Genomic DNA, 26,946 nt, shown 5'->3' on the forward strand with positions numbered 1-26,946 from the left:
GTTTGATTGTATTTTTGGTTTAATGAAGTTAATGTAATATCAACAGGAAAGGATTTAAAGTTTACCTTCAATATATCAAGATAAGTTAGAACTCTAATAGATCCCATAAAATTAATGGCACTAAACATATATGGGAAGGCCTTATAGAAGAATTATAGATATTTTAATATTGCCTAGAATAGAGTTCATAATTGTTTTTTTTTGCTTTTTGTTTATATATATTTATATTATTTACACTTATGTATATTTGTATAGGATTTTATTTTAATAAATTAATTTTAAAATTTAAATTTGATTTTTATTTAAATACTATTGGCCAATAAATGTGACGTCACAAAATAATCAGGGGAAATGGCAGACCAATCAAAGCAAAGTATTTTCCTTACAGGTTTCTACATAACTATTTTAAACTAACCAATCAAATTCGCGTTATCAGCGCCGCCAATGATTGGACTAAGCGAAACTTTGCCCCACTACTTACCATTGCAGTTGCACACCCCTGCTATTAACAAGAAAACACGTCCGTAATATCCCGTCGCAATAGAGTTTTTTTTATTTCAGCCTACTAGATTTTCATGACGTTTAGTCGGTCTTGTAGGTCACTTATATTTGTATTCTGATTTTTATATATATTAAGTTATTAATATTATTTTTCAATATTAATGTTTTATTTCAATTATTGTGTTATATATTAGTACATAAATATTAAAATATATTGAATTATACTTACAATCTATACAACCATGATTATTTATTGTTTCTGTAACCCTCACATACATTTTTTATACATTTATTTATACATTAAAGACCTTTATGCGAGTGATCTCATTTTCTCATTCGATTAAGACAGAAAAAGGACAAAATATGTTAATTGTTGCACATTAAAGGTGATTTATAAACAACATTTCTCATTTTACCCGGTACTTTCGTTTCGTATTTATACCATTAACAAATCAAGCTACCTGAATTACCACTTTCCTTGCAGATGAATTTTTCTACAGAACACGCAGGCAAGTAGCAGACAATGCACGTACTAGCGTTTTGAGTAAATCAAGTTAACTTCTACATAACAATTCTAAGTGGTACCCATTAACCCATTAAATTCTGACTATTCTAAAGAAATGACTGTTTACTTTAGGCTTAGAAAGGTGGTTATATGATTTTTCATGAGGATATATAACATTGTGAATAGATAATTTATTAATGCATAACCAGCTACATCAACAATTTAAGTTAAATTTTTTACATATACAACATATACAACCTCGATCATAAAAGAGCAAGATTTTTTAAATAATTGATATCATATGCTGTATATCACATACCACTTTGATCAAAATATAATAAGATTTTTGAAATAAATTATGGCATATATTATTTTGATCAAATAATAGTAGGATTTTTGAAATAAAAGTTATTAAATTAATTAGCTCCCTTCGTATCGATGCAAAAATTTTACGAAACAGTTGTCAAACTCGATTTCTGGAATGGCCTTTAAATAATTGAGCCTTTAATTTAGTTTTAATCTCCCCAGTTGACTAAAAATAATGCCCTCAAAGCTTTTGAAGAAGTGCTGCGTAAGAAGGTATTATCGTTATAAAAAAACAAGAATGTATTAGGCTGTTAACGTTTTAGCTTCTTGTCTCATTCAAAGAAATTAATAATAAACAACACTACAATAGTAATTAACCAATAGTATTCTTTTAAAGAGACACTTAGGAAGCAATCTACAAGGGTTAGATTGAAGAGTGGAATAAATAAACAAAGAATGATCAAATTTTATTTAAAAATTTAGGCAAATAAATTATTTTATTAATCAGCCTGGTGTATTTATTGTATTTAGAATATACATTTTGGGTAATAAATATAGATAATAGATAAAGATTATATGAATACATAAACAGAGTATTGAAAATGTGCATCAATTAAAATGAAACTAACTACATAAATTACATAGGTGGAACATATAGGACAAACAGAAGAAATTATGAATTATTAACAATAAATTTGTTAGGATTTTAATGTGTTGATAAATATTAGGCTGTTTAACATTTAATGTTATAAGATATGTGAGTATAGGACATTTTATTGCTCAAACGTTGTATCAATTATTTTGAATATTTATTTTACAGAACAAAGTTTTGAAAAATCAATAAAATTAATTTAATTATTGTAAATATATTCCCTTAATATACATTTCTAAATTGTAAAGAATAAATTACCTAACTGAATTCGTTATTGTTTTAATATACATGCTAAAGTCCAATATTAATATCAAAACTAATTTACTTAAATATTATCTGCTTTAATATACAAAAGTTTATATTCCATATTTATGATTAAATTATTAAAAAGTATATAACTAAAACCCTTTCAAGTGGGATAGGCACTCGACTTAAAAAAATATAAAATCGAATAAATAGAATAAATCGAAAAGATAATAGAAAATTATTAATCGTTTATCCGGGATTGCTTTTTCGTAATTCGTTCGCAATGTAAAACATTTCAATAAAAATAATTTATTTATAGAGACGGTGGTCCGATTTAGGAATTCCCTTTGAAATCGCGCATTTATTAAAACATGAGCGGGCTTTTTCACAATAAAATGATCAGCAAAAGGCATGGATTGTTCAAATGAAGCGTAAACGCTAACTTTTTTTACGACGTACTGAGGTATAACTAATTTTACGCTTCACTATTTCTTTTTGTTCGCCATATGGCGAAGTCATATTTTAACTTTATCTGGTGGTGTGCTATAATTACTCTGATAGGAAGTTTAATTGGCATTCTATGAGGTGTTATGAATATATACACCCTTTAAACTGATATAAAGGTTAAATTACAGTTATTTTCTTATTTTAAAAGAACCTGGCATATATAGTATATTAAAAGTTTTTTTGATATATTTTAAAGTCTTCTTTTACCAACTAGCAGTTTTTCCGGACTGCACCTACAGTTTAACGTGGGCTCCGAACCGCGGTCCTCGGCATTAAGACATCCGGTCTTACCCAGCCTGGTCACTGGCATGACTGGGATCATTTTCCTTGTCGGATATTGCACTCTTGCCTAGGACAACCACAAATATTAAACAATCGTAAATTTATATTTATTTTATATTTATATTAAATTTATATTTATATCATACCCCAGCAGGACTCAAACCCGCCACTATCGCAGCAGTAGGTGGACCGTCCGGGTCCCCTTTACCGCTGCGCCACCAAGCCGACCAAAGTTATTTTGTACATAAATAATCTAAATTTGTGACGTGAAAATGTTGCATTGTTGCCGCATCAACTCTTTAGTTCAGTTGGGCTTTGATATACAACAAAATTCTAATCTAAATAAAATAATTGAACAAAAATGTTATCAAATATAATTTATTTTCATGGTACATCTAAAGAATACAATAATACAGCAATAGTTTATAGGTTAGTGTTATAACCTCTTATCGCTAATGGTTTCAAGAATTTTGCATACGTTTGACAACCGGGCGACTTTAACAGGCTCATTTGGTTACGTGTTTGAACTAATCAAAGAGCATTGTGTCTCTTTTAAACTAGAATAAAATGAGAAGGAAAATATTGTCTGCTTCTAAAACAAATTTACAAATTGCAACAAGCAATACATTAAACATCTTGACGGCGTATGTACAAAAATCTTTGAATAGACTATATATTACAACTATAGTGTATCCTATAAAACAGCCAATGCACGTCTTCAAAATTTATGAGGTCAGCAGGTCGCAATGTTGCCAAATCAAATTGGATATTTGGGTTACAAAGTTTGTCCGTTTATAATCTCTAATTATTAACACTAATTTTGCAGCTTGAACATGTGCTTTAAGGTTTAATGAATTTTGTGGGCACTTGCCAACAGGATCGGCTACTATAAACTCAAATAGAATTTTACTGACTGATTCGGTTACCTGCTCGGACCAATCAGATTGCATACTGTCTCTTTTTAACTAATGATTTTAAAACAAATTTTATATTTTTACAAAGTGCCTTTGGTAGTATATTCGACGTCATATATGACTTGCGTTGGCTGTTTTATTGAAAGGACTACTTTTATTCACTATCTAGTAATATTTACTCTACTATTATTATCAGTAATATTAATATTATTCTTAAAGTCCCACTGTTGTCGAGTAGTACTTCGACTTTTATGTTTATTGAAACTCGCTTGGTGTTTTCCAGATACGTTTAATATTTTTGCTGACCTTGGATACCCATAGGTGTTGTTTTGAGACTGATACTTCAAAATTGCTTTACATTAAAAAAAATTATTATGATATGTTTTTTTTATTCTCATACAAAGTTCTGCTGGTTTCTTCTTAACTTACGCTTTCTATTTGAGCTTAGCATCTACTGCCATGCCCAAATATTGTGCTTTGTCGGTATACAAAATTATTTTAAAATCAATTATTACTGACAGGCAAACTATTGATTTTTATGTGAATTCCATTAATTTGTAATATTTAAATTTATTAGTTATTTCTTAATATTTTCTTTAATTTCTTAAAATAATGTTATTGGCAGCAGTTTGTAATGCATTTCCAGTTATGTTAACATTGTTACTTGAAGCAAATAAGGTGAAATTATCAGCAAATGCGTCAATTGTTACTCCTTCACATGATCATACACAGATAGATTACAAATCTAAATCTTGTTTTGTTCTGAATTCTGAATATGAATTGAAGTAACAATTAGAAATGTAAGATCTGAGATTATGGCTCATGGCTAGATAATTTGTTTACTAATTTATGTTCGAGGGCCTCCTGCCATACTTTGTCCAACGCTTGGACAATATCTAGATCTAGATCAGTAATATGATTATTTACAAATTTACAAATTTATTTTTTACAAATTAAAATTTGTGAGCCAGTATGAGCTGCTTTTCACTAATAATTTATTTGAGGCGTTTTTCAACTTCTCAGTCATCATCAGTGATCCATATGATGTTTACCTAGTATAGCGATCATAATAATTTCGGCAACATCCCACTGCATAGGTACATATCCAATCGTAATGTAGACTTGAATAGGTGTGCTTATGCCCGTGAATGTTTTATTATGCCCTTTTTCAGCAATTGTTTAAATATTTGGTTACTTATTAGATCAGACCCTGTAGAATTTTTGAATATCACTTTAGTTCTAAATTACTTCGTTAAAAAGTTCCTTTGAAGTTATAAGTTCGGATTAGGTAAGGTATTACTATAAGCAACAAAAATTTGGAAAGTATTTGCTAAGTGTTCTGCAAAAAATTCTACCTTTTCGGTATCTTTTTTCTCCACTCTCTATTTTCTTCGACGAGGGGTTTTTTGTTTTCAGCTAAATACTAAAGTAACGTCCGCTCTATAGTGTCAGAGTTTGATGGCTTACTCTGCTGTAGCATGATTCATTTTGCAACAGTTTAGTTTTATTGCCGCTCTCATAATAGACATATTTTCCCGACAGAAATGTTTCGACAAAGAGTTTTCACATTCGTGAACAAGCTGAAATCTCATAGAGAATTTAGAATTTATTTGGCCGCTTCTAATGATCCAATATTAGGAAATGTTGACATAATATGCCAATATATAAGGTTCAAGAGATAAAAACGGTGTTCCTAATAGATTCAAACCAGTAAACATCAATATTGTCAACTGGAAATACGACTGTTGAAGGTAATAAAAGAACTATCAGAACTGAAAAGGCGTTATTTTTCATCTCGACAACGAAAGATACTGGGAGGTCTCGATGCATCCGTATAGCCAAGACCCTGCCCCATTCGACTACAATTTGTTCCGGTCTTTTCCAAAAGAGGAAAATTCAACGCTCCTAATATATAATATATCCTATAATGAATAATTTACTTTAACTCGTTAATTTCATGTTTAGATGAAACATGTTTCATGTTTAGAACAAATCTTATATAAATATATTCTTTCTTATGTACATCGTGCCTTTGACCATAAAAGTTTTAAGAGTAACTTAATGCTTTGAAAATAATACTATGCGGTAGTATACTGACTTGATTACATCAAAACATGAGCTTTGTGGTGTAACATTACCCGCAAAAGGTTGTACGAAGAAAAATACACCGACGGTATTAATAACACGACAATGATTTGAAAACATCCTTGAAAAGTGCAAATAACCGTTGCTTTTCACTTAATTAAATTTGCATTTTACCTAAGTTGCATTTGAATATTTACCATAAATGACTACAGCAATATACTTTTTTAAATAATCATTAATCACTAATTATGTCTATATTAACCTAAAATAATTATGTATGTTTAAAAATGGATTATTCCTTATATTTAACTGATTTTTAAATAGAACTAATACAGACATATAGATACACATTATAACAATAAATAATGGCTGTATTAAGTAAATTACGGCAGTATAGAACTGTTTTCAGAAATGACAGTGACAGTAACAGTTTTAAACATTACGAAATAATATTAATCCATAGAATATACAGATATTGAATGTGAAATGGTGTATATAAAGATGTAGCCAAGTTATAGTAAGTTATAGTAGTAAGCCTGTTAATATAAAGCACCAGAGGGCGCGCCAAGCATTGTTTACATACTACAGGGAGAAATAAAAAAAAGCGTTATCATTTGTTTAAAACATTTTCAAAATACATAAAAAACAATATCTAATCTGTTAACTGATAATATAATAAAGTAATATTATATATTATAAAGTAAAAAACTAGCAAAAATCATTTGTCCAAAATATATTTTAAAGTCCAATAATGGCATTTATTGAGCATAGTCATTACATGTTACCATTTTGATTAAACATCCTTTTCTTTTATATATATTTTACTATATATTTTAGGTACTTAACTGAACATTATCCATAAATCATGTTGCATATAGCTACGCAAAATTTTTCACTTTTGCCCGTTGTAACCCTATTTTTTCATCCACCAGAGCAAGCAAGACATAATTATTATTTTGCTTATTACGTTGCCTTTGCTAAAGATGGAGTACAAAATTAATGGTTTTAAAAAACATTATGATTTGTTGACATAATAGCTGAAAGAGAATTTTCGATAAATTTGCGTATTTTATTGTATTTACTTGTACATTCTTTTGTCAATAAGCAAAAAAGTCAAGAGATAGCTTCACACATAAATGAATTAAATTAAGTTCCTGGTACTTTAGCCGTAACATTTTATAATATAACATAATAGCAAAATCATAAAAATATGCAAATAATTTATGCCTGCAATATTCCCACATATCCGCTTCTTAATTCTTAGGTTTTTTGATGATATACTGAGTGGTTCTTATCAGCAATTAATTTGAAGACAGATCTAGATCAAAAGATTTTTGCTTTTTTTGAAAAGCATTTTGACTCCTTTCAAATATATATTCTATTTTTACTTAGTTCTAATTATTTTTGAAGATTCTAATGTGGGTTGAGTGAAATTATCTGTAAATATACACATTTTAAGTATTTGAATACAATTATCGATGTAGATTTTAATGAAAGGCTTACTATTAAAATTACAATTACGAACTCCATTTTAGTTAAGCAATGATACATTTGGGTCTATAATCATCTAGTCGGTCTGAAATACAAGGAATAAACCTTCCGAAACTTGATGTAGGAGATTATAAGACGTTTCCCGAAGTTTATCATTATTTACTTCTAAAAGTCGTTTCTGGCCTAGAGCAGAATCTTGGAAAATAACTCATTTTGTTTTCGCACTTAAATAAACAATATTTAGCTTATATGCTACAAAAATAACGTTATAATAACAAATGTAGTTAAAATTATACGTAAAAACAGAGAAAAAAATAAATATAACCTAAAATGTCTTATAAAATGTCAAATCGAAAGAAGGAAAAGAAATCTGTCATTTTTTTACCATTTTAGATGCACAGTGAGAACATGGTTGCCGGTGTGCCCATTTAAGTTCCCTTTCTGTGTTTCTATATTTGTGAATTCATGGTCACATTATTAACTATTTAAATTTCTCAGAAATAACAGTGACAGTGACCCGTTTTTAAAAATCACAAAACTGTGTTAATTAAAACTTAAAAACATATTTTTTTAAATTCATATCTAACGATTCTGTAAAAAATCTGTCAAATCAAAGTATGAAGAGTTTGTTGATTTTATACAAATCAACATTTATATATTTGAATACTACAAATATTTACTAATCATAACAATGGGCCAACATTAAAAATCGAAAGAAAAAAATATCTGTATGCCGAAACCACTAGCGAAACAAACGAAATGCCCGCAACGCAATAACGGCACTGACAAAATTAAAAACAAAATCCTCATAATAAATGCGTAACATCACACATAACGTTTTGATACGTATCAAGAGTTTATTAGTGAGCCCTTTTTACATCAATAGCAACAATTAACAGGACAAATTAGCCAAATATACGTGTCAAACATAAACCGGATTGTTTCAAATTGCCATTCGAAAAATAATACGTCGAAATTGCGGTTTCAATATGCCATTTGGCGTTGGGGAATATTAGTTTTGATGTACCCTTTTTCCGCAATTACATTTTTGATGATTGTAGTTGTTTTTTTTTTCGTTTGCAGCGGTGTATTTGGGGAATGGAATCACCACCGTTCATCACGATAAGCCCGAGTCGGTAACCATTGGTGTTGCCGCTTCAACGACCAAGGAATTTGTTAGTTCCGCTACAGAAGTCGCTACTGCTTACAATGTCACTTTATCGCCGATCGAGAGACATAAGAGGCTGTTACCTTACGAGAATTTCTATTTCAATCAGCCTTTTAACAGGTGAGTGTGTAGTGTTAGACAGGCTTTTAACTTTTGTCGTTGTTGACGTTAGTTGTAAACATAATTATACATCAAACATGTGTTGTGAAAAAGAATAAACTAATATTATTTGAATTTTTGTCATATATAACTAAGGAAACAAAATAAAATGTAGTGAGTAGTTATAATTATTTTGTGACATAAAAAAAACGGATTTTTAATATTATCGGTGACTTTTTGAACAAAATTAGTCGACGTTTTGGAATCATTACAGATTGCATCTTCAGAACGGCAGATCTAAACCTGAAGCTCCCCTATTACCCCATCTTTAAGGCAATTTACGGATTCCATCTCGAAAATGTCTATTTTGAGGCTATTCACGAATCGATTCATTTCTTGGTATCTTCAAGATAACTAAGGCGCTTCTCAGATAGGTCATGACTCATATATCGAAACAAGTAATAATCAGAAGGAGCACGGTCTGGAGAATACGGTAGGTAGGGTAACACTTCCCGTTTTAATACGTCCAAGTATGTTTTCACTTTGTCATTCCGAACAATAATATTCTTGTACCTGTGCTTGTGTTGCAGATTTTCATCAGTTGTAGTAGATTAGATCTTAGTCGATAGAGTAGATCCCCGTTAATGGTTTCATCGAGTAATGCCTTCAAAGTCTCCTCTTTAAATGTATTTGGTTGTTCAGGAAACTCTTTATCTTCAGCATCAACTTCGCCATTTTTAAGATATCGAAACCGATATTCTTCGCTGATGTTCAGCTGTCCTTTTATTTAAACTGTAGTAAAAAAGTCAAACTTCCCAAAAATGCAATTCACTCCGTACAAGTTCAGACATTTGACTGGATTCAGACACTGGGGGCAACCCTGTCAATGACGCTTGAACATGAAGTTATTCTCTGTTGTCGGCTTATCAGCCGTTTGTTTACCTTTCTATCTCTTCTGCATATGGCCAATACACACTTTTTAGAAACCACTGTAGTTTTTTCGTTCATTTCTTTATTATTTATTACAAAATTAATTTTCAAAACATTTCTAATGCATGTGAATAATTTCGAGTTACTTCGTCATAATGTCTTTCCATTCATGAGTCAATTCTTGTAGATTTGGTGTTAGGAAAAATCAATATGATAAAGAAAATTGTATATTATCTCTAGATTCTATCACAGAATATATATTTTTCTTTTGATTTTTATATATTAATTAACTATATATGATAACCATATTTAGTGTGTTATTATCAATTTTTAGCGACTTTACACTTCAAATTATTTCAAAAAGTTATTTCAGTTTTTCTCTATTAAAAAATCCTGGCATCATTCTAGAGAAGGTTCTGATTGGCTCATTATTTACAGCTGATCATATTTTTCTTCAGCGTCATTCTTCTTCCTCTCCGACACTGTCTTCATTTTCTACTTCCTTTGTAAATGTAATAGTGTAAATTAGTTATTAGAAATTGTGTAATATCGGATGGAAATTTCAAGTATTTCCCTATTTCTTTTTTATTCACAATCCTGTTTCTATATACGAAGCGACTGAAAAAATTGCAGTTATAGATATAGAAAAATGCATTGGTTGTTTTTATCTTTCAATTGTAACGTAGATTTAAGCTTCAATAACTTCTTCGTATCTATCCTGGTCTACTGATGTTGACTGAATTTGCACATTTCTTTAGAATGTTAACGTAATAAATATTTTTCTTTAAAACACTCCACACTTTACAACAATCAATATTATCGTATATAATGGGGGTAACCTTCTAGCAAAGTGGCCACTAGAATTTGATATGTTTTAATATCATAGATAACAGCACAAACCTATTTTAGAAACTGATCTCTGATGGTAAAATAATTAAATACTCACAAAGATGTGTGTGATGTGTAAATAATTAATCAAAGCTATATTCAGGTTTTTTAATTCTTAAACAAATGAAAATAGTACAAAACTTGATGTGTTGATTAATACACTTTTATAAATACATGACCTTGACCTCAAGCCTTGCCACTTTGTCTCAAAGAAACCAAAAAACCCGTAAATTATTTATATGTGTTGCGATATACCTGACCTAGCAAACTTAAAACCTAAAAAACATAAAAATTCATTATGTTGGAGTGATACTTAAGTTTGCATGAAACATGTTTAAGAAAGAAAGGTTCTTCTAGCAACAATTAATTGACAAGGTTCAAATATTTGAATGAAAAAAATTGAGTTCATAAAACTTCAAAATGTAATCCAAATTTATCTTTATTTTCGCCTCATAATTGAAATTGTGAAAAAAGTTTAAGATGGATACAATTTTAATTAATCAGAAATATTATTTGAGTAACTACATTAAAAAGATGCTTTAGATTATTATTATATACTTTTATATTTACAACATTTACACGTTTGATTTATTTATATACAGTTTCATAAAAAAATATACAACAAAAAGAATATTCAGTAGTTAAATTTAGTCAAAAAGCGTTTAAAAGTAAAATATTTAGAAGTCTATATTGTTGACAGATACTGACGATTTTGTATATTAGTAATTTTTACATTAATTATTTAACGAATTTTAAAAATACAACATGACAAACGCTAGGAAACTTTTATCACATAAAAACTTCTTTACATTTTATGATTGATTAACTTTTAACGAGTTTTCCCATTCAACATTCTTTCCCTCAGAAAGTTTACTAAAGTTTGTTTTCTTCAATAACATTCTTTATAATATAGATATGTACAGAATAATGTTATTTATTCAGTTTTATTTTAAATTATTTTATAATTATTATAATATTTTATAAAAAAATTAATCTTAATAGAGCAAACACATAAAGTTTAAATATTATATCTGTTATATAGAATTTCTCGATAAAGGTGGGTCCATATTGAAATAAAATGAAACAGGTTATATACGAGATAATAACTAAATTTTTATTTGAAAGGTAAATGAATGTGTGAGATATTACTTCAGAAAACCTCATAAGAAAAAGTCTAGTGGATTCAAATCTCACTACCTTGGTGACAAATTCATACCACCAAATCGTCCATTCTTTTTAATTAAATACTAAACACTAAAAGCTAACATGTAAAACCATTTAACTTATTATTAAAATATATTAATAAACATTCATTGACGAGAAATTTAACGAATGAATTTGAGAATTTTAATATCTTAAACCGTAAAAGGTATAAAGAAAACACAATAATAATTAGCAGATTTTACTAGTATACCTTACTCAGTAAGCAAAGCATCAATTGCTGTATTAGCAAATTTCTTTTATCTATAATCTGCAAATAATATGAACTAATTAATAGTCGTTAGCGAATTTTTAATTATCGTGACTATCACTTGTAAACTTATTAATGGTAAAAACTACTCAAACATGAATTATCCATTTATGTCGAAATATCTCAATATAGTACCGGCTTTTAGTTTTTATGTTATGTCGTATTACTAATAAAATACCAAAGACCATTTAGTAGTTTTTCACTAGAATGTAAAAATAGCAATTAACCGTATTTAGAGCTTTTGATGTCCACTACATATTTGCAAAATAGACTTGAAGATATTCGACAAATATCACACCCTAGTAGTCTCTAAATTTTTTTATTGGATAAAATCATTATTTTTATTAAATTTTGTTATTATTATTTATTTTCAGACCTCATCTTGCTGGTGTATCAGCTCAACAATATAGAGACTTTCAATACGTAGATAGTAAAGGTAAAAAACGCCCATTAAAGACAGAAAATACCAGTCATAGACCAAAAGATGTCATTTATCAACAAAGGCCAAAATTCACACCATTTCTTGAGAGTAATGCCTTACCTGGGCCATTTATGTAAGTAAAGAAAAGAACGGGACCAAACAACAGTAACTCCAATTTTTTTAAATAAAATTATTATTATAAATTAATTTTAAATATGATATAAAACTAATTTAATTAATATAATTTCGTCAGTTTTACATCTCATGATATTAGAGGGTGAAATAAGTTTGGAAAATAGAGAATTTTAGTTGGAAAGAATATATTACATTCTATATATAATATATAGAATATATTCCATAAAGAATAAAAAAGAATTCATATTAGGAAAATGGTATACACTTAATTTCAAATTTGCTTATAACATTTGTTTTTAGATGCATTATGTTCAAACTAGTATTTAGTCTTGATAATATCACATATTGTAGAACAGTGAAGCTTATTCAAAATTCCACTGATATCATTTGTTTTGCTGATAAAATAACTAATTGATGAATTTGTAGTCCTATGATAAAATCTCAAAATGGTGTCCAACAATATCAATATGTAGTTGTTAATCAAAATCCCCTACAAGACGAACAAAAGTACCCAATAGAGGAAGAAAAAGCTATACCCGATTTTAGTAGTATCTATGATAAACTAGCCCAATTAAAACTAAGGTATACATTTTTCATTACTTTAAAACTAATCTAAAATCATACCTTTGTTTGAAGACAGCAAACTCTGCAAAATAAGGCTCCATATGGATATAGACTCATGCCTTATCAAAGACCCATAAAAGAACAAAACTTTCAACCAATTAGATATGAACATACCCCTAAACTTAAAATAGAACCATCAAAAACAACCTACGAGACCTTTACAGCTACCAGCATTGATATCCCATCGCCTAATGGGGGAGGAAAGTATCAGTATGATCCTCAAAGATACCAACAACCGTCGCCGAGCAATGGTGGTGAAACAAAAAGCTTTATTCATCAGCAAATAGCTATTGATGTTCCCCGAGATAGTATACCATTGGTGTTTAATCCCAATATAGGTATTAAATGAAATGTTGCAAAATGAAAGTTACCACATCTTAATATATATTTTTATAGTTAAAAAACCTCCAACCAGAACGAGACCAGTTAAGCCATATATAGTTCTGCAACAAGAGAAACCATATTCTAAACAACCTGTCTTTGTCCTGAGGAAACCGAAACCGATACCAGTGATTGACGAAACTTATACTGCTCAAAAAGTAAGATATGTTTTTCATTATAACATTTTACATATAAGTCTATCTAAAGTTATTTTGTACGTGCGTCATCTAAATTTGTGACATCAAAACGTCGCAAAATTCTAATCTAAATAGAATAATTAAAAAAATATACTGTTATTAAATATACTTTAACATTATTGTAAATTTAATATAAGTAGGTTAGGGTTGTGTTTGATTATATTTACGTTGAATTATTTTCCATACTACTCATGAGTTAGAGTTCTAGGCGCGTTTGTAATTGTATCCTCTAGAGGCCTAATCCACCTAATTAACAATTGTATATACAAGTAATATAATTTACTTTCATTAGAGAGCATATTTACCTTTTACGCTAAGTTCTTGTGTCCTTCAGTACAGTGTTCCCTTGTAAAGACATTTTGATATCACTGTATTTCTCCTTAGTTTGTTCTGTTAATACCTAGCTTTAATCACTGCATATTATAACCTCTTATCACTATTGTTTTGAAGAATTTTGCATACGTTTGACAACCGGACAACATTGACAAGATAGTTTGGTTACACGTTCGAACTTACCAGAAAGCATTGTGTCTCTTTTTAATTAAAATAAAATAAGAAGGAAAATATTGTCTGTCTCTAGATAGAATTTACAAAATGCGGCAGGCAATACATTAAACATCTTGATGACATATGTACAAAAAACATATATACTTTGGATAGACTATATCTGTTTTTCATCCATCAGTGTATCGTCTAATAAGACTTTTTATACATAATTTTAAATAGATTTAAATTTCAAGTTGGGAAACAATAATCACTATATCAAACTTAATCAAATATTCATTAATAATCGCCACATTAATGTAACAAAATGTAACGAGAAAATGCAGAGAAAATCTAAAGTATTTCTATGTCTTACACATCAGTTCTTTGATTCGTTTCTTCTATGTACCTTTAGCTTTAAAAAGACATTTAGGTACAATATATATCAATCAAAATATTTTTTCAAAATTTTCTCCAAATTTTTCATACATTTTTGGTAGCAGATACCGTGCCGAAAGAACAATATTGATTTGGCATATGCACAGACATTTTATGGAATACTCAGGTTCGATGTCTATCTGGATTGCTCTTCTGAACTAACCCATGATTCTTTTAACTTGGAATTGTCGTACCAGTCACAAAACATCACGGAAAACTCTTTTTTTGACTGGCAATGAATGAAATCACAATGTTGAAACGATTCGAAACTGCATTTTCAATTAATTCATGTGGTTGCCATTTTCATCCCTTTATAATTTTGTCATTGCATGTAAACATGTGAAGACAGTTCTAAAAGCAACAAATTTCTTCATATCAAATATAGTGTCAAGATTAAAATTCTAGCACTGTTATGTAGGAAAATGTTGAGATTATTGAAAAAGCTATGTTTGGTTGTTTAACAGTTATTTATATTGCAAGCATCTAATGCATTTTTATTCACGCAGAGAAGACTTTCACACTCTAATGTCTAAAACCTGCAGACTCCACCTTAAGTATGAAACTGTTTAACTCATATTTGAAAACAACTTTAATGTTTTGTTTCCTTAGTAAATTGTCAATAACAGGTCAATTGAAAAGTCTCCGGCCTACTATAGTAAAACACATTTTTTTGAGAAAATTAGTTTCTTTTAATAAACATAATTCCCTTCAAGGGTGATACACTGATTATAGCGACCCTCCTACTTTTCGATACTATTTTCGTAGTACGATTTGTCCTTGGCTTCAAAATAGGCCTCAGTTTCGGCGATCACCTATTTATTCGACGAAAATTTCTTCCCAGCGAGCATTCTTTTGAGATCTGAGAACAGGAAATTGTCGCTGGGGGTCAGATCTAGGGAATACGGTGGATGAGTAAGCAACTGGAAGCCCAATTCATAGATTTTTGCCATTGTTTTCACTGACTTATGATACGGTGCATTGTCTTGGTGAAGCAGAACTTTCTTTTCTATCAAATGCGGACATTTTTCGGCAATTTCGTCCTTCAAACGGTCCAATAACGCTATGTAATAGTCGCTGTTAATGGTGCTTCCATTTCCAATGTAGTTAAGGAAAATTATTCCATGCGCATCCCAAAATACAGACGTCATAACCTTGCCAGCCGACTGTTGTGTTTTCCCACGCTTTGGAGTGGGTTCATCGTGTGCAGTCGACTCGGAGGACTGACGATTAGACTTCGGAATCAAATGATGGAGCCATGTTTCATCCATTGTCACGTATCGACGCAAAAACTCGGGTTTATTACGCTTAATCATCTTCAAACACTGCTCCGAATCATCAACTCGTCGTTGTCTTTGTTCAAAAGTGAGCTCGCGCGGCACCCACTTTGCACGGAGCTTTCTCATACCCAAATATTCGTGAATGATATGATGTACACATTCAGTTGATGTCTTTAGAGTGTCTGCTATTTCATTCAATTTCAATTTACGGTCATTCAAAATCATTTTGTAGATTTTTTAAATGTTTTCATCGGTAACAACCTCTTTTCGGCATACACTGAGTTCACCGTCTTCAGTGCTCATTTCACCACGTCTAAACTTAGCATACCAATCCTTGATGATTGATTTTCTTGGGGCAGTGTCCGGAAACTCGACATCAAGCCAAGTTTTTGCTTCAACTGTATTTTTTCCCTTCAAAAAACAATATTTTATCCACACGCAAAATTCCTTTTTATCCATTTTTTTTCACAATAACAAAAGTTGCTTCACTCAAAATGCTATAATTCACAAACTAATAATCCGACAGCTGTCAAATTTATACAGGCATCTTTTAAGGGTTAGGGCTAACTAAAAACATATGGATTTAATTCTAGTAGCGCCATCTATGTGTCAGGCCAGGGACTTTTCAACTAGCCTGTTACAAGTTGCTGATCTCTATAGAAATGATAGAAGTAGCATTTAAGCGTGGCTCTTATTTTGTTCATTTGATATCATTTTTTTATTTATATGCCTCGAACTCTATCAATTCTCACGAAGATAGTTCATTCGTTTTAGGGAATTTTAATTTGATTTTAATGATTAATGATTTGAATTAATTTTGTTATTGATTTCAGCTTATTCCCATCACACCGCAAAAACACCAGCAAAGCTTCCTGCGTCGGCCGGTTTACGTCCAACAGAACCTTCCACCACCACCGCCATCTTATGAAACAACTTATGAGCATCATTATCAAGCGACTCCGTCTCCAGTAGAACAATCAGTTTCAAATTATGAAAACCACAGTCCCACGCCTAGTTACGCGCAAGTCGAATATGGAAACCGAATCACCCCCAGGCCTCATCCTGTTGAGTTTGTTCCAGTAATCTCATCGCCCAAACCTCAGTATCAAGGTCTCGGTTATTACAGCTATGATGGTCTGGAAGCGATATCAGAGAAAAATGCTTCGCCCCAATATGAATCCGTTAGTGTTGAAACTACCAAGGCTGTAACACCTACACCAGATATTAGTGTGGATAATGATGATAATTCTCAAAACTTAGCTAATATACTGAGAAAACTTCAAGAAAGCAATGCACTACCGCAAACTTTAACTCCAGATAACATCGATAATAGTATCAAGACATTGGTGAAAATATTAAATGTTTTGAGACAAAAGCAGGTATGAATAATTCTAGTTTTTAAATGTAAATATATAATACTTAATAAGATACAAAAAGTATAGTTTTGTTTATTGTGAATTATTTCCGCTGTCATTACTGTAACTATCAAGAAGATATATTATTTGAGTGTTAAACCATTTCATAAACCCTCTTTTTTATGTTTCTATTTTTTAAACCTTTAAAAAGTTCCATAAATAAGCACCATACTGAGAGACAAACTATAAGCTTTTAAAAAATTTCTGGACTGCCTTGTGTAGAAAAGAACAACATTGAATCGTTTCTACCTTATAAAACGTTCTGCAGGAAGAATTGGAGCTATTAAATAAAATAAAGTAAAACGTAATTGGACATTTGTTAAAACTCCTTAAATGTTTGTTAGATTATTGACATCGAATTGACTCAAAATAATTTATCAACCAAAATCCATTTATAAGCAGAAATGAACCTATGACATTAAAGTTCCAGATTCATCCATATTAAGATACACATTTCAATTTATATCTGGGTTGGTGTTACGAAGCAATCTCCTGATATAGCAAAAAAGACTATTTTGCTTTACTGTTGTCTTTCTACGCCCGTACTTAGCAAGCAATTTTTAACAAAACAGTAAAACAACATATAAGTGTTTAACTTAAAAAGTATTTCTAACAAAAGTTTGTCTCCGTATTTAAACTGCGGTGTCTCTGATAAGCATTCGAAAGAGGTGGACTTCAGTATTGATTGTCATATTTCCTCTCTTCCACTCACACCATCTAAAGACGCAAAAGCTTCTTGGTCAATTCGGCTTATTATTTCGGCGGTATATGCCCGTTTCTTCTCCTGTACTACTGATCCCAAATACGTGAACTTCTGCACTTGTTCTAAGTAGATTCCATTGAGTTTTACAATAATGGACGATCTGGCAGTTATTAATACTTGGGTCTTAAATTTCAAACCATATCGAGAGATCTATAGAGCCAGTACGAACTATATTATAAAGAATGCTAGAAACATCAATTCCTGTATGTATCAGCGAATACGACATTGCTTAAATAGTTTGTAACGTTTATTTGTGAATTTACATTCGCATTCATCACCCTCAAAATTGCTTAATACAAATTATAACCTTCAGTGGGACTTATAGACAATAAGACATTTTCAGTTTAGTCCAAGTTGTTCTTGTTCTTCTTTTAGACTAATTTCTAGCACTAAATTTGTATATTCTTAAAATCTAAATCCCGCTATATACATTTAAAAAAATATATGAGTCATTCTAGCGACACGGCATAAATGTTTTTTTAGAAGAACTCATTTGGCATATCAAGCCAATAAAATGTGCAAAAGTAAAAGACATATTATACTATAATTAAATGTGTAACATAAGTTAAAGAAGTAAAAAAGGACCAGTAGCATCTTACGAGACAGGGGAGATATGACAAGCAGATACTTTTGGTTAGAAAATAGAAATAATCATACCGGTATTGAGAATGCGTAACTAAAAAAGGAATATGAGAACTAATGCACAAGTAATTGTAAATATACAAATAAAATAAAATCTTTAGACAAATGATCAAGAAATAAAACTTACCAGTGGAAAGACATTCACTGATTCATCACTATATACCCAGTAACTAAAATGGCTGCGCAGCTAGCTCGGACTGCGCTTGGTGCTAACTTGACGTCAAAGAATTTTGTTCAAGGTCATGATTTCCCGCGACAACATAAACAAACGCTGTTTTTAAAGAAATACAGAAAGGCAGGGGACTAGATGTAAAATATATAGATGTAACTTTTATTTCTATGAAATCGAAATGTTTTGTAATTTTATTTATTAGATTACAATGAGTTATTTTGTATATAAAATGATTTTAGTTATTTTATACATTTTTATATATTTAAAATTAGAGATACGCCCACAGAATCTGTTAGGGGCAGCCCAGGGGAGATACGTTTTCATGTTTAAGGTATTAATGTGACTAAATTAAGTACATTTAAGCAATTAATATAAGTGGTCATAAAGAAGATGGTGAATATTGAGAGATAATAACATTAGTTCAAGAAAATTTTCGAATTTTTTTTATTATTTTATTGTGAATGTTGAATATAACTGACTCAGATGATATTGAGAACAATATTTAAAAATTATTATAAATAACATAGATCTGCTTTAACAAATCATATACGTGTGTAATAATTAATACAAACATTGTTTATTTTTTTATAGAAAGAACATAAACCTATAGTGGTACCAGATTACCAAACCGAGATAAACAACGAGGCGAGTGTCGATTTGTACGATTCCACAGCCGGAGGCACGCCTGGCAAGCCCGGAATCGACTATCCAGCCCTGTCCAGCATACCGACCACCAGTTTCAACTGCAAAACGCAACGCTATAAAGGATTTTTCGCCGACACGGACACAAATTGTCAGGTAAAACGAGGCAGAGGCGGAGCAATTGGCGCTGACATGGGAAAAGACCGCAATTCAACGTCAATTTCGTGTTTTCCTTTGGATACCGGTACGCGAGACCATCGGTCCAAACCGTAATCAAAACTGATTTTTGTTCGAAATGCTCAGTGTGTCGGCATGGATTATTATTCTCATTAGTATAACAGGCGTCGATTGGTGCTGATAAATATTGTTATATCGACAAATTTCACTCCAAACACCTATTAAAATTAGGCGCTTGTATGTTTTCTTTTTTTAATTTTTATTAGCGTTTTACTATCGACTGAAAATAGTCGAAACAGTCGATAATCGCAAAACAGTCGAAACAGTTGATAGTCAAAAGACTAGCACGGTTTGACTGTTTAGTTCAATTCTTGATGTTAGACGAAGATGTACGAACCCTTTGCTGTATAATTTGTGAGAGAGGAAAGGACGGAGATAATTGCTTAGAGCAGTTAATTTTATGTGCTTATATTTTCCAACGGTAGTATATGCAAGACGGAGATGTACGTGAAAGAACGCAGTAACTTTAAAAAAGAAAAGGACAAAAATAATTACTGAATACTATTAACATGCAATTAATAATTTCATTTCAAACGAAGTAGAATTAATCTTATATTTGAAAATTCTGTGGATCTGTAAAAAGGAATGGCATTTTTCTTTGGAATGGAATAATATCCCAAAAATATTTTATCGTATTTTAATATGTTAATTGCTATTTTAAAATAATATACTATAATAAATATAGACAATACAATAGAACTTAAAAACTAAAGATGTACAATAACCATAAATACTAAACAAAAATTAAATATACACCCAATCATAGAAAAAAAAAACTAATCCATGACATAATTAAAAATGATAGCACAATAACTACTAGAGCTTTTTAAATAAAGTAAATGCTTTACATATTATTGAACCGAAATATTTTTTAACAAAAATCGAGAGAGTAATCAAAATATTACCTATTATAACCATAAAAACAGTCAAAAATATTTTACTATTTATCATTCACAATGATAATCTTATTACCCTATTACATTAACAATCTTGAAAAATATCGTTCTAAAATGCTGCTATATTAATATACAATATATTGTTATTTACAAGCATATACATACATACATACATACATTCAATACTGCATTGCCATGCAATCCATGCTGCATCGATCTCAGCATCGTGGTAGTCAAAGGGCACTAAGTCTGGTTAATATATTTTGGGTGCGACAAAATTTTTCACTCTAGCTGCAACAGTGCGCCTTTCAAAACTCTTGCAAAGTGTAATCATGTAAAAGTATTACTTTACGTCTCTTACTATTGCCGCTATAGCTGATATTTTTTATAACTGTACGTCATTTAGTTTGTTCGACGTCGACGTGTTTCTGCCTTTGCCTGGCAACCAATGAAACCGCGCTGTTGAAGTGATTCCAAATGGCATAGAATGTTATTATCGGTGGTTCTTGAGAATTTCATGACTGCTCCAAGCATTTTACATTTTCGCGTGTTTGTCATGTCATGCATTTGTCAAACGAAGTTTTCGTCACCTAAATGGTGCCCATTCTAGTCATTCGAGTATAATCTTATAAACCGGTATAGCATTGGAAAAACCAAAAGCAATCGAAGGCCTGAAAAATATTAATCAGACTGTTATAACTATTCGAATATTTCATTATAGTAATGTGTAATTGTTCTAAATAGTGATCTATTAATTTCTCCATATTTTGTATATAGAACCATTTGTTGCAATATTATCGGCCGAATATATCAACCTGATTTTATAAAGATTGAGTTATTTTCATATATTGTTTTCGACGAAATTCATTTTCGTCTTAAGGCATACGTAAATAAGCAGAATCGCCGCTACTGGAGTAAAACGAATCCGAAATGCAAGTATCAGATGTCATTTCTTTCTCGTAAAGTGGTCGTAGGGCCTTTTTTGAAGATAAAGTTAAGAATACAATTTTCATTTGGACGATATAATTTTTAACAAATATATTTCCGAGTTGTGGACTTTGACATTTAATTATTAATTAGTTTCTTTAATCAATGAAAATGGTGAGCATTTATTAAAGAATCTGCTTCCAAAAAGTCGACTATCTGTTGATTTTTGCGTTACTCAATGCCCCATGGTTTATGAGGTACGTCAACACTCGCTTTGAATCAGGTATCCCGTTCGTGAAGAGATTCACGAACATGCTCAATGTAAGGTTCTTCATGGGCGCCTTGGAACACGACAACATCTTGATTAAATCCCTACCCATCCACAAACCTCCGTAGATAACCAACTACGACAATCCCAGTCGTAACCCAGGGTCCCTGTCGCCCGCAAATCACTCCACTATCCCGAACCCGAAGCGACTTCAGCAAAAGACCATTTGGTTCTAGCTGGTTATTCTGGAACAAGAAAAAAAAGCCCGACTTTTTGACCTATAATATTTATTTATTCGGTCATAACCAAGCTTTATTGTAAAAAAACAATTTTTTGGCGTCTACATAAAAATTGCTCAAACTGGTCACCACTCATACGTCGGAACAACTAGTAATCAGAAGAAGCAAGATCTAGAGAATACGGAGGATGGGGTAACAAAGATATCTTCGAAGTGTGGAAAATATTGTTCTCTATCTAATTTTAACCATTTTTGACCATTTCTTGGCCCGTCCGTTATGTCTTTTGCCTTGTACCGACATCGGAATTTTCCGATTAATAAAATTTAGTGGGCAGAGCGTGACGTTCCGAAAGATGAATATTGTGATTCTTCCATCCAGCGATCCGAATAACTGTTATTTCTCCCATATATGTTAAGCATTATTGCAAATCGTTTTTTGATTTTTTAGTGTCTACATAAAAAATGAAGCGTTGCTAAGACAGGTCATGAGTATGTTCTATTTACTTCTTATCTTTTACCACAATGGTATTCTTCGTTTCTTACTGATACTAAATACCTGCTTAAAAATTCAATAAACATCAATAAATAATGACAATTGCACTACAACAACCACACCATCATAATAAGACTAATTATTTCGTATAAAAACAATAATCTTCAATATTCTTAAAATTATATTAATTGTGATATTAATTTTTCAGGTTTGGCATTACTGCGATCTCAATGGTGGTCAAGCCTCATTCCTCTGCCCCAACGGTACTATTTTCAGTCAGGTGGCTCTCACTTGCGATTGGTGGTACAACGTTAAATGCTCTGCCACACCTCAACTTTACGTTTTGAACGAACGCCTTTACAAATATATCATTCCGCTGTCACCAAAATTCCCTGAAGATTACACTGGACCTTTAGTTGACAAGTAACTATAGTTGTAATTGAATAAATACCTTTGATAAGAAAATTTCCTATGATGCGACAGATATTTGGCACTGAAATTCCAAGAGATGGAAGAGAAACTGAGAAAACAGAAGAAAGGTAAAGGGAACAAGGACAAGACCGATGAAGAAAGTACCGAAAAAACTGAAGGTGATGAAGAGGAGGAAACTGAGAACAGTAGTATCGAGCCAGCTGAAGAAGAATCAACTTTAGATAATAACACGAAATAAGTTCATATCGTAGTTTTTCTTGTAAATATGGTAGATAACGAATTTACAATATGCCATACGTAGTTTCGAGTAGCAATAATTTATTTTTTACTTGGACGTCCATTGTGTGGACCATTAAACGATGAGCCACGAGTATTTCTCTTATTCTAGTCATGTGAATTATAGGTAAAATGTTAGAACAATGAAAAAAATCAAACTTATAGAAGCTGCTGGGTCAGTCAACATTTTCTGTTATAAAATTTAACTCTAGAATATAGATTTTGGCTCAAAGTTAATGTATTTTAAGTAGTATTTATTTATTTTAGAAATAAAGTTTTCCCAATATATAATTTTCTTTGTTTGTTTAAACAAAAGATGTAACAAAAATATCAGATACTTAAAAACAAATCGACTCTCGGTATCTTTAATGTGTTGGCGGGACAAGGATTAATTTCCTTGTTAGATTTTGCCCTCTTGCCATTTGGACAGTCATAATTATAAACAATCACAAACATAAATTTATCACCATACCCAGCAGGGAGCTGGACCATACTCCCGCCTTGACCACTGCGCCAACCAAGAGGGCACCAATATTTTTTCAAGAGTATACAATTAATGGGACCAACAGATAATTATTTTTTTAATTATGCCTATCTGGATCTTCATTATCAATAATAAATTAACACATTACTCAATGAGTCTTTGGTATTAGTGACACTATTGTTCACAGACCCATAATTTCCATTCCCATGATTCACCCATGATTCTATTATTATTTTATTTTAAAAAATACTTCTCTTAGCTTAGAGATTTAATCATACTTATTGAGTAATATTTAATTGATGTTAGTAGTTCAAAAACATCACACGTTAAAAAGATTATAAGTACCACCCGAATAACCATATGTAAATGTTTTAGAACTAAGTTTATTTTGTACAAGAAAAAACAGTCGTAAAAACTTTATGTGAATCAGTAAAGAAGTCAGAAATACAGACTGATGTATTTTGATTAAGAGTGTTTTATATCAAGTTAGTGAATTTTACGCGTAACAAAGAAAACGCGTTTTTATTTTTGTTCAAAATTGGCTTGATAATCCACAACGATGTATCTTTTGCCTCAAAATAGACCTGTCATCAGTTGCTGTCTACTGAGATGACAATCGTTTTGATTCCTGAGTGATGTGATGAAACCATGCTCTGTAATCCATTGTCACATATCGATGCAAAAATTTCGATTTCTTGCATTTAAACATGGGCAAACACTGCTCAGAACCATCAACACGTTCTTGTTTTTGGCCAACAGTAAGCAAACGCGGCACCCACTTTAAACAGAGCTTTCTCAAAGTCAAAAGCTGATGCAATATAAAACTAACACATTCTATTGATATCTTTACGATGTTAACTAACTCACGCAACTTTACTTTTCAATCATTCAAAATGATTTTGTGGATTTTGTTGATAATTTCTGGTATTACCACCTCATTTGGACGTCCACTACATTCTGCATCATCGGTGTCTCTACGACCACATTTGAAATCAGCAAACTAACATCTTATTGTTTTTTCTGATAGAGCGGAGTGTTTTTGTAACACTTTTCAGAATAATTGCTTCGCTTGAACCTTATTTTTCCCATCAAGAAGCAGTGTAAAATTAAAACACGAAATTGTTTTTGATCCATTGTTTTGAAAATAACAAAAGTAGTGTCACTCTTAGCAGAATAACTCACAAACTTATGAGTAGAATATCATGATATTTTAACGCTTTTCTTTTGAAGGTTAGTACTAACTAAAAAAGTGATAAATGCTGTAAAACTCTCGCCATCTATGCGTTAGCATAGCAATTTGGTTTAGGATACCAGTGACATTCATATCTACCAAATTCGCCAGATTTAGCGCTCATACATTATTTGGAAGATAAAAATAAAAAAATATCTGATCTAAATCGTATATTGAAGGATTAAATCATACCTAAAAATAAAAAATAAACACATATTAACAAATAATTAATTTGTTTCTCACATCTATTTTAATAGTTAATAGAATCTATTTATTGAATAAATATAACAATCTTTTATAAATAACTAGATCTTAATATAAACTCTATATAACACAAGATATTTCTTTTTTCTAAATTCCTAAAAAATCAATTTCCTTGCTGATGAAGTCTAATATAATTCTTAATGAACTAAAATTAAATTAAAAAAAAGTTATATCTGTTGGGGGTACTAATATTGCCTAAGACCAATGTAGTTTCTGAATATGAATAAATTGTTATGACCTAGATTTTGTTAAAGGTAATCGTAAAAACAATTTTGCCTGAGTAAAATAAATATACCAATAAATAACAACATATTAATTACAATAAAATATTACAAAATTAATTATGAAAATTGGAGCATTCAAAAAATAATACAATAGCGTATACACAATGGATACTTAAAAAAAAATTAATAACTTTTATATATAGTTTTAGAAAAAGCGAAATAAAGCGCAAATATTCTAGGAGTATTTAACACTTACAGGTCTATATATTTTAGCACTTAATAATTAATGCGTATAATTATGTATAACCCTAATGGACATTCCTAATGATTAGACAAGAAATTTTTTAATACATTTTTAATATGCAGCTTAATTCATCACTCAACATATATATGACGTCATTTCTGACTTTCTTTTCTGATCCAGTAATCCCAAACTTCAAACGATATGTTCCAATATTTCATGACAATCTGAATGAAGTCTAAATTAGTTTAAAAATTATAATGTTTTTAGTGGGACAACATTTATTATCTTCAAAACAACACACCGAGTCACAAGTTAATGAAAACAATGAAAATAAATTCAATTAATTACTGTTCAAATTAGTTTTCCACCCGCCAATAACCTAGAACTGGCCTCCAAGTATTGATGGTATTTGGCGGACCTCAAAAGAATGCTCCAGGGTGAGAGATGTTGCTCTAATAAAGACGTAATCGCTAACACTGAAGTTTATTTTGAAGGCTTAGACAAATTGTTTGGAAAAAAATTTACTAAAAAAAATAGAAAAATGATGATCTGAATGTTACTCTTGAGGAATATTGAAGAATGAAGTCAAATTATATCAAAAGTTTTATTAGTTAACTGGAACTAGATCCTCTTGAGTATGATTGCAATGGACTTGGTTGTTTGTATCAGTTTAATGTATGCAATTTTTATCGACACGATGAACAAAACAACAAAAAACCCTTTTGATGGAAACTGACGATGCCAATGGAAAATGTAACTACTATGAATTAGTATCAGAGAAACTCCAATTTTGTATTTGTAGTCACAAAGATATGTTCTGCCTTTGGTAAGGTCAACAGGGAATATTATGAACTGATCAAAGAGAATTAAAAAGAGATCGCTAATGAAATGTGTCAACCGGCGACCTCCGCGTGTGAACTTTGAGGTTCTATTACACCATCAAAACAATTGCCTACCATATTTCTACGACTTCTCATATGATATGGTTAGTGCCAAAAAAACAAACTGAATGGCTTACAATTTTTTGTCACATCAGCTCACAAATAATATTATACCCAATTATCTGATTATATTAGATAAAAAATATCCCCCCCTTT

The 26,946-nt window shown here is 30.8% G+C and overlaps 1 protein-coding gene across 1 annotated transcript in view; it reads left to right on the forward strand.

Moving 5' to 3' along the window:
- Window positions 1-23,517, forward strand: part of LOC143195545 (uncharacterized) — a 73,275-nt gene extending 49,758 nt beyond the window's left edge. Inside the window, exons 2-10 of the mRNA XM_076402799.1 lie at window positions 8,573-8,777; window positions 12,420-12,599; window positions 13,028-13,183; window positions 13,238-13,563; window positions 13,622-13,764; window positions 16,835-17,380; window positions 19,585-19,791; window positions 22,903-23,117; window positions 23,178-23,517. Of these exons, the coding sequence (XP_076258914.1) occupies window positions 8,573-8,777; window positions 12,420-12,599; window positions 13,028-13,183; window positions 13,238-13,563; window positions 13,622-13,764; window positions 16,835-17,380; window positions 19,585-19,791; window positions 22,903-23,117; window positions 23,178-23,364 (2,165 nt within the window). The 3' untranslated portion in view covers window positions 23,365-23,517. The remainder of the gene's footprint in view (window positions 1-8,572; window positions 8,778-12,419; window positions 12,600-13,027; window positions 13,184-13,237; window positions 13,564-13,621; window positions 13,765-16,834; window positions 17,381-19,584; window positions 19,792-22,902; window positions 23,118-23,177) is intronic.
- Window positions 23,518-26,946: the final 3,429 nt, after the last annotated feature.

The sequence above is a fragment of the Rhynchophorus ferrugineus genome, unplaced genomic scaffold (assembly GCF_030347505.1).
Source record: "Rhynchophorus ferrugineus isolate W39M unplaced genomic scaffold, kcgeb_rfMv2 rfM4, whole genome shotgun sequence".
Lineage (NCBI taxonomy): Eukaryota > Metazoa > Arthropoda > Insecta > Coleoptera > Curculionidae > Rhynchophorus > Rhynchophorus ferrugineus.